This window comes from Phaseolus vulgaris, chromosome 5 (genome assembly GCF_051622355.1).
Source record: "Phaseolus vulgaris cultivar YP4 chromosome 5, ASM5162235v1, whole genome shotgun sequence".
Taxonomy (NCBI): domain Eukaryota; kingdom Viridiplantae; phylum Streptophyta; class Magnoliopsida; order Fabales; family Fabaceae; genus Phaseolus; species Phaseolus vulgaris.
In genome coordinates, this window is record NC_143502.1 from 43186092 (window position 1) to 43195480 (window position 9389).

Here is a 9389-nt window from a genome sequence, read left to right on the forward strand (position 1 = left end):
ACTTGGTTTCAGAATGAGTTGGCAGAGCCACCTGCCACATAAGTTTCCACCCAACCCTATTTATTAGAGTACTCTTTTTACTTAATGTCACACCTCAACATCAGAGGATGCATTTATTAATTATGAAATAATTATTAAATAGTAGAACTTTCATGAACATTTATATATATATATATATTCTATAACTCTATTATTAATAAATCAAGTAGGCAGAATGAAAAATTCATAACTTTAATTTTCCATGTAGTTTTCGATATTTTAGTTTACAAAATATTTACTAAATAAAAAATGTTGAAACCTACAGAGAAAATGGAGATATTAAAATTGAAGACAAATTGTTAATTTTTAAAACAAAATATGTTTTGAAAACTAAAAGGTACAAAAATATTTTCAATGAATTTTTTTAACTTGCTGAAAATTTTGATATCTTTTATATATATAAAGTTTAAGTATGTTTTATCTCTCTTTAAGAATTAAAACCACATAGAAATTCTATGGAAATATATTATATTACAATCACTTTGAAGAAGGTTTTTTTTTTTAAATAACAGAAGAGGACAGATATTTTTAATAATATCATTCCAACCTAATAAAGCTAGTGGAAAATATAAAATAAAGAAAGAAACCCTTAATTAATATTTCTTTTTCTGAACTGATTTTGAAAAGTCTAAAGTTATGTAGAAAAAAATTGACAGGTAAATCAAAAGTCACAGCCTATCTTGTGAATTCAATCAATCCTAAAGTTTTATTTTCTTCGAACTTATAACAGTTCATAATATCAAATTTTTTAAGACATTTTTTAATGTAATTATATCATAATGTATTCAAATCCATATTTTTAGTAAAATAAAATGCATCAATTAATAAAAAACTAAACAAATAAAACTCTAAGAAAAGAAATTTGATAAGGGCTTAACCTGGAAGTGAATTAAGTAACTTGTTGCAAAAAATGAATTCAAGAATGAAAGTAAGATTAAATAAAACAAATTTTTGAAATCATATTATTGAATTTATCTTTTAAAATGAACAAAATTATATTATAGGAAACCTTTGCCACATATTTTTTCTTATTATTTACTAAGTGGTCATGTTAAAAAATATTCAACTTCAAATTAAAGAGATTATAATATACTATTTCAATGACTCAAACCTAATAAAGATAAAAGGTCATTATCTTCCAATAAAAATTAATAATTAAAATTTAAGGTTATTGAAATCTTTGTTTGAGAAAACAAAAGTATTAATTAGTTATGAAGTTGATATTAAATAAGCTATTCAATCTTAGGTTTTAAAGTTCAAACCTTTAGCCCATAATAGGTAGCACACTGAGAAAGAAGAAATAAAAAAACCCTAATTAGTTCTACACATTGCATTAAATGAACTATGTCATTCTAGGGTTTTAAAGTTGTACCCTATCAAAATAAATTATAAAGTTGAGTAAGTCATATTTTATAAATATAATTTTAACTTTTTATTCTTTTCCTAAGTCTTATTTAATATATAACTTTATTTTTTATATTTTTAAATTGTGTTTGGTAAATATTATTTTTCTTTTACCTTCACAGTTTTTTTTCTCATTCCCCTAATATACAAATATCAACATATTTTGGTTATAATATATTCTAAATTATGTAATTTAAATTATATAACTTCAAATATAATTTTGAAATGGGTAGTTTAAAATAAAATTTTATAATCTAAAATAGGATTATATAAATTATGAATTAAATAATTCAAAAAAATACTTTAAATTGTGTAATTTAAAATAATATTATAAAATAAAATATAATTTTAGATTAGTTAATTTAAAATTAAATAATATATGTGATATGAAATATTGTGATTTTAGATTATATAATTTAGAATTTACTCTCTTTATAGTTGTAGATGGTATAATATAGAAATGTTTTACACTAAGTATTTCAATATAATTTCCAATTGAGCATGAGGTGTTATAAGGGAAACATGTTATCATTTTCTATATCATGCGGTAGGAGAAAAAATTGTAGGAGTGCAAAAAGAAAAATCTCCTTTTTTGTCCCAAGTTTGTTGCCACCATACTTGGGCTTTCTTACTCGTGCTTTTCACAATCACAATCTTTTGATAGAAACATTAGCAACCTTTGTCGCACACATTTTATTAACGAAATATTAAACATTGTGTATAATGAGTTTTGGACACGTCGGTTATTGATATGTTCGTGTTAGACATACGTATTAAACACGATACTCGTAGGACACGTATCGATGAAGTGTCTAATTCAAAAAATGTTAAAAAATAAATTTTTTAAATTAGTCATGAAAAATATCTTTATGCTAAAAAAAAACTAAAACATACTTGTGCACATAAATATTTATTGTCAATTTATACAATACATAATTATATAATATATGGATTTGTATCATGTGTCATTTATTTTAGAGATTATACGTACCTCTGTGTCGGTATCTATATTGTATGTGATTTTGGTTTGTTATATGTATGGGTTGTTGTCCGTGTGATACCTTGACACCAATTTGATACATTTGACACCTAAATAAATTATTATTTTATTATAATATTATATTTTATTTTATGTTTTTTTTCTCTTAGTTTTCGCTTTCTTTCTCTCTTTCTTAACATAAAACCATGAGTTGAATTAAAGTTTTATTTTGACAACTTAGCATTATTTTATTTAATTAAAAAGTCTTTTTTCTATTGTAATCTAATAAAGAATTGTCAATTTATGATTAGTGATCTAATTTCGAGACTGAATTAGAATATGCAGTCTTGGTTGAATGCTATAGAAAGTGGGCACACCAATAAAGGGTGAATTGTATTAATTTCTCCAAGTATTAGAGTGTGGAAAAGTTGAAATGAATAGAGTAAAAAGTGGAAAAGGTATACTTAAAAGAGGAGTTAAGGGAAGAATCTATTCTAATCCCCTCAAAACAGACTCTTTTTGCAACCATCTTGGGTTAAAGACTAAGAATCTATAGTTTTTGGAGGAAAAGTATTGCATCCACAAGAGGATTACTAATTTAATTTTGCTAATGAAGTTACCCAATTACATAACACATGCATCTACCACATTTTTTTTCCACAATTGGAATGCTCTTCCACTCTTAACATGCTTAGACCACATATCATGCTTCTGCTCTTCTTCTTTCTTCTATTTTCTCTTGGTATGTACTACTCTTTCTAATTATCTATCTCACATTCTATTTTCTATGTATAATACTATTAACAGATGTGTATTTTGATTTTTTCATCCATCACAATATTTGATTTTGTGTTCAAAGTTCTAGATTCAAATCTCCCTAATGCCATTACAACTAGCATTTGCATCAACAATAATAGCTTACATCTGCTATCTGTTCCATGCATACCTTAATTAGACTCAAGTCATTTTGATAATTACATACACAGTTAATTTTGATTACAAAATTTTATAAGACCTTACTATAAACTCGTGATCACTTATAATCTTTTTGTCACTCATATGACATTGATACAACACGAACACGGAGATACGTATCATCTCTAAAATGTAAGATACAGAGAACAAATATATATATTATATAATTATGAATTATATAAATTGACAATAAAGATTTATGTACACAAGTATGTTTCAATGTTTTTTTTTTAACAGAAAGATGTTTCTCATTATTTCAAAATGATTTGTTCCTTATTTTTATAATCATAATAAAAATTTATACAATAAATTTAAGTTTTTTGAAAATTAATGTATTTCTATTTTTTAAAATTGTGTTAGAACTGTGTTAGAATTGTTAAAAAATCAACAAATATTTTTTGAATTAGATATTTCACCGATACGTGTCGTACGAGTATCAATGTTTGATACGTGTGTCCGACACGGATACATCATTTAAGAGACATGTCCGATCATCATAACTTATTATAATAATGACTCTTATAAAAATGACTTTGAGTTATAATCTATCTAATCAAACACATATTCTTGCACTAAGCAAAGTTCAACATTCTGGTGTGATGCAGTTTTAGGGGATAAAGCATTTACAGGAACATATGGTGTAAACTATGGTAGGATAGCTAATAACCTTCCTCCCCCAGAAAGTGTGGTTACCTTACTGAAAGCAGCAAAAATCAAGAACATCAGAATATATGATGCTGATCACCAAGTTCTCCGTGCCTTCAAAGGCTCTGGCATTGAAATTGTGGTTGGGATTGGCAATGAATTTCTCACTGACATGAGTGTGGGAGAGGACAGAGCCATGACTTGGGTCAAAGAAAACGTTCAGCAGTTTCTTCCAGGAACCAAAATTCGTGGAATTGCAGTGGGAAATGAGATCTTGGGAGGCTCAGATAAAACCCTCTGGGAAGTTCTGCTACCTGCAGCAAAGAATGTTCACAATGCTCTTAGCAAGCTTGGTCTAGCAAAAAGTGTTCAAGTTTCAAGTCCACATTCTGAGGCTGTTTTTGCTACCTCTTTTCCTCCATCATCATGCACTTTCAAGGAAGATATTCTTCCATATATGAAGCCTCTCTTGCAATTCTTCTCACAAATTGGCACCCCTTTTTTCATAAATGCATATCCCTTCCTTGCCTACAAGAATGATCCACAGCACATTGATCTTAACTATGCTCTCATGGAGAAAAATCCAGGGATTTATGATGCAAAGACAAAGCTGCATTATGGTAACATGTTTGAGGCTCAGGTTGATGCAGCTTATGCTGCCTTGGAGAAGGTTGGTTTTGAGAAGATGGAAGTGATTGTTTCTGAGACTGGTTGGGCTTCTCGTGGAGATGATGATGAAGCTGGTGCAACAGTGAAGAATGCAAGGACCTATAATCTTAATCTGCGTAAACGATTACTGAAGAAGAAAGGAACCCCTTATAGGCCAAAAATGGTGGCGAAAGCTTATATCTTTGCTTTGTTCAATGAAAATTCGAAACCTGGTCCCACATCGGAGAGAAACTTTGGACTGTTTAAGGCTGATGGAAGCATTGCATATGATATTGGCTTCACTGGACTTGTACCATCTTCAGCAGCTTCATCTTTTCTTTCCTTCAAGGTACTTTTTCATAATATTTTATCAACAAAACATTGACATTATTAAAAAATTATTAAATGAAAATTAATTTAAAAAAAAATATTAATTTCTATAATAATTAGAATAGATACTAAAAAATAAAAAAATTATTGATATCTAAATTAGTTTTTATTATTGATAAATAGTTTTTAAATTATAATCTAATTAACTACTTAAGTTTTAACAATTAATTATTATTTTTAAAATCTTAATATCTAATTAGATATCAATTTAAAAATTATTTATAAATAATAAAAACTAATTTAGATACTAATAATTTTTTAATCTTTAAAATAATGTATAAATTTATTAATATAATAAATAATTATTTTTTGTTTTTAAAATTAATTTTTATTTAATAATTTTCTTGTGTATTTTAAAATTTATGTTCTTCTTCCTGTTACATGTTTCTAATAATTATGCTTTTACAGGGTGCTGGAACCTCGATTGTGCTAGCTTTTACTATGATTGCTTTGGTTTTGTAGCATTTTAAATAACTGTAGTTAAATCGATGATTCTTTGGATTCTGTAGCAGCAGTTTTCTGTATTTTCAAATTTTTACAATAATAAATATAATATTATAGTCATTTAAAATTTAATATAATAAGAGTTTGTTGAATTTATCATGTCACTTGACAATTTCGATATAAGAGACGTACGGTGCAAATCACACATCAATTCGTAGTATATAAATGCATACAAATCTTATTTTATAAATAGATTGAATTAAACTTAAAAGTTTATCTCTTAATAAATCTAAAATATTTTGTTAATATTTTATTTATTTTTATAAATATTACACTACTCTCTTAATTTATAAAGGAAAACTATCACCAAAGCATCTTATGCACGATCACTTTACAACTTTTTGACAAATTAATTAATTATTATATAAAGCCTCTATCTTCCCATCTAAAAAAAATAATTAATGCATTTGCCAAAGTGAAAAAGTTCTACTAAACTAAACAAAAATTAAGAAGTGAAACTTTAATTAATTTACTGAATGTTGAACAGAGTTTGTGTAGCTGTACTATGATGGATAGTGATTAGATTTAATTAATGAAATATATTACTGATTAATTCTGGTAACTGTCAAAATCACATTTAACTTTTGTCAAACTAGTGTCCATAAAAAAATATAAATATATAGCTATCTTAGAAAGGTAGAAAATTATGAAACTTGCATATATTACACAGAATTTAGTTAAAATATATTAATAATTTATGTGTGTTTGGTTTTAAAGATATACTCTTTACAGTGCCCAAATATAACTAAAAACTATGAAAAGTAGACTTTAATTTACTAAAAATAAAATAAATTTATGGCTAAATTTTCACGTTTAATAAAATATTTAATAATTGATTATGTTTTCATCATGATTAATTATAAATAACAATAAAATATTTACGATGTACTATTTACTTTTAAATAATTTTGAATATTTTAAAATCGTAACTATTGAATATTTTTATTTGTAATTGATCAAACACAAACAAAATATATATAACAATGTTTTTTTATTTATTTAGTGAACAAACTCGTTTTTAGTTTAATTTATTTGAATTAGATTAATCGGGGAAAACGTGCCAAAAAAATAGCATTATAATATATTGTGAAGTACACTATTAAAAAGTATTTTTAATGTATAATTATACGGTTTGACCCTCGTGCGTATAAGATTTTGTTCTTTTAAATTCCTAGTATATAATTATATGGAATACGAGATTAAGGTGAAAAATGAATATAATTATACATAAATGAAAAATGCTTGTGATAATTAAATTATGTATATAATAAAGCATGATTTCATTTTATAATTGTTAATTATATATGAAGATTTTGATTCTTCGCAGTTCAACTTATTCAGTCAAAAGATATTCTCCCATGCCAAAACTTCTCCTATTATTGGTTCAATAATATTTTTATAATTATTAATACGTGTTCAAAATCTTTGCCCCATTTATTTTTTCTTTCTTCTACAACCAATAATATTTGGCAATATCTGCAGAATATTTTCATGGAATCTTTGAGTAAAACACATGCGATAAAAAAAATCGATTTTTCAATAACATTAATCAATTAATTATTTGTTATTAAATATTGATTATTAACAGTTTCTTCAAATAAATAATCATCTCCTTGTTTATTTATTATACCGCTTATGATTGCCGTGCTCCATGATAGTGGCAGCAACATCACGTTTTTTAAACATGATAGCAACGTTTCTTTTATATTCAATTATACTTTTTGGTTTATAAAGTTTTAAATCCGAAACTTTATAATTAAGTTTACTAAAGTTTTGTAATAATTATGAAAAAATATAAATATTAAATTTTCATATGATCAACAAATGAAACTTTTTAATGTGGAGGTATGTATATATTGGTCGTACCGAAATAATAGTCCGATTTTCGATAATAAATTTAGGATTTTCACAATAGTGTTAATGTTTTGATCTCAAATTTGTATTTTTTTTGAAAATTTTAAATTTTATTAGAGTTTTATCTTTAAAATACGTCTCAATGGAGTAAAGAAGCAAAATATTTTCGATTACGGGTCAATTTCGATTCCTAAACAATGAATTAAAGAAGAAAAATGCATTAGACTACATTTTATCTCAATTTCTAATCGATGTGAAACTATATATTAACCCGAAATTGTTGAAAATAAAAAGCTCATCTTATACTTTTATGCATAATATAATATAAAATTTACATAATCGCATTGTGAATTGAAAATTTTATTCTTTCAAGGGCATGACCCCAGAAAAGAAGGGGAAGAGGTACCCTTCTTAAGGGACAATCCAAACCCCAAAGATTAGTGAGTTGAATTAAACAAAGCACAACCCATCACCAGATTCACGCAATGCCAGTGTGATCAAATCTGGAACTGCACTCTATTATTCCCTTTCAATCTTCTGTGGCCGGGTGCACCGCAGGCTCCGTGGTCGCACCACTGTCAACGTAGTCCTCGCCGTTGATCTGATCGAGAACCAGCACAAATCCCATGGCAAAAGCCGCGTCAAACCCAGCCTTCACACAAAGAGAGAACACTTCCCTACCAAGCACAACGCTGGTGGTGGGGTCCACCTTCCGTCGAATCTCAGCCACAGATTCCTTCGTCACGTTGAAGACCGTGCAGCATCGCTGCGAGAAGCACCCTTCGATCTGGTACTCCTCACCGGGGCTATCGTACATCTCCACCGTCAAACTCGCACGCGCCCGTCCAATGATCGACGCTCGCTTCACGCTGAAGATAGGTTTATCACCGTCCATTCTCTCCCCCTTGAAGCCCTCCCACCGTTGATGCAAACTCGGCCTCTGCAACGCCAAAAACACGATACACAACTCACTGAGTCCACTCCACTCAAATCAAATCACCCAACCACGATAATTCTAAACACAACTATTCACAAATTCACAAATGAAATCATATAATGCGCATATCAAATCAAGAATCACCTAAAAGAAAAAAAAAAAAACCAAACAACATGTTTCTTTTACGCTGAACTACGAATCCTTAACAGACAACCTTAGTGAAGCAGAAGGAACAGACAGAGAAGGGATTCGGTACCTTTCGACGAACAGTGAGGAGACAGCGTCCGTTAGGATCCATGAGAACGAGTTCGTCTCTGTCGCGAGTGTCGGGTCCGTACGAGTCAACTCGGAAGACGAGTTCACCTTTGCAGTCGTAGACGGTGAAGCCGTCGCCGGCGAAGAACAGAGAGGTTTTGAGGACGGTGAGATGAATCTCTTCTTTGAAAACGTAGCCAGGTCCCACATCGTTCATGTTCTCCGCAGCAGCGCCAGAAGCCATATACAAAAGGTAGTGTGGAATGTTGTTTGGGTTTCTTTCGTTCCTATTTGTATTACAGGTACGTTGTTTTAACGCGGATAAAGGGAAAGCACTATTCGTATTCTGGAATTCAATAATCCTCCACCATAACCAAATTAATTATTAATTCGTAAAGTGTGGGGCACAGAAATGGAACCGTGCATGGGGTGGGTTATCGCTATCCCCAAAAGTGGGGATAAAAGATTAAAAATATCTACGAAGATGATGCCATAGGACTTTTAGTTTTAGGGCACGCTAAAATTATTTTTATTTATCTTCAGAAATTATTTTTGTGTTTATTCTAACAAGTAGTATAATGCATTTTATTGAGAGATGAGGTTATTTAATAAAATAAAGATGATTAAATATTAAAAAATAAGGAAAAATAAAGTTTGAAAATATTAGAGTGAGATTTGTTTGGCAGTGTGGACAGTGGGAGCGTTAATTGACTAAAATTAGTTTGGACTAACCCGGTGCAAGTTGTTGGCCGTCTCTAC

General features: G+C 28.7%; 2 protein-coding genes across 2 annotated transcripts; one reads left to right on the forward strand and one right to left on the reverse strand.

The window, feature by feature from the left end:
- Positions 1-3029: 3029 nt before the first annotated feature.
- Positions 3030-5640, forward strand: LOC137834552 (glucan endo-1,3-beta-glucosidase 14). Its single transcript, XM_068642577.2, has 3 exons — positions 3030-3164; positions 4003-5039; positions 5489-5640. The coding sequence occupies exons 1-3, from the start codon at positions 3110-3112 to the stop codon at positions 5540-5542; spliced, it is 1146 nt and encodes a 381-aa protein (XP_068498678.2). The 5' UTR covers positions 3030-3109; the 3' UTR covers positions 5543-5640.
- A 2078-nt stretch (positions 5641-7718) lies between these two features.
- On the reverse strand, positions 7719-9072 carry LOC137836040 (LURP-one-like protein (DUF567)). The gene is made up of 2 exons (XM_068644853.2): positions 8632-9072; positions 7719-8378 (listed from the first exon to the last, which is right to left on the reverse strand). The coding sequence occupies exons 1-2, from the start codon at positions 8872-8874 to the stop codon at positions 7968-7970; spliced, it is 654 nt and encodes a 217-aa protein (XP_068500954.1). The 5' UTR covers positions 8875-9072; the 3' UTR covers positions 7719-7967.
- Between the last annotated feature and the right edge of the window lie 317 nt (positions 9073-9389).

Excerpts from the sequence above, each read along its gene's own strand:
- LOC137836040 (XM_068644853.2), bottom strand. The coding sequence starts at position 8,874 with ATGGCTTCTGGCGCTGCTGCGGAGAACATGAACGATGTGGGACCTGGC. Across the intron at positions 8,379-8,631 it reads TCCTCACTGTTCGTCGAAAG|AGGCCGAGTTTGCATCAACG; the intron begins GTACCGAATCCC and ends TTGGCGTTGCAG.
- LOC137834552 (XM_068642577.2), top strand. The coding sequence starts at position 3,110 with ATGCTTAGACCACATATCATGCTTCTGCTCTTCTTCTTTCTTCTATTT. Across the intron at positions 3,165-4,002 it reads CTTTCTTCTATTTTCTCTTG|TTTTAGGGGATAAAGCATTT; the intron begins GTATGTACTACT and ends GGTGTGATGCAG. Across the intron at positions 5,040-5,488 it reads CATCTTTTCTTTCCTTCAAG|GGTGCTGGAACCTCGATTGT; the intron begins GTACTTTTTCAT and ends ATGCTTTTACAG.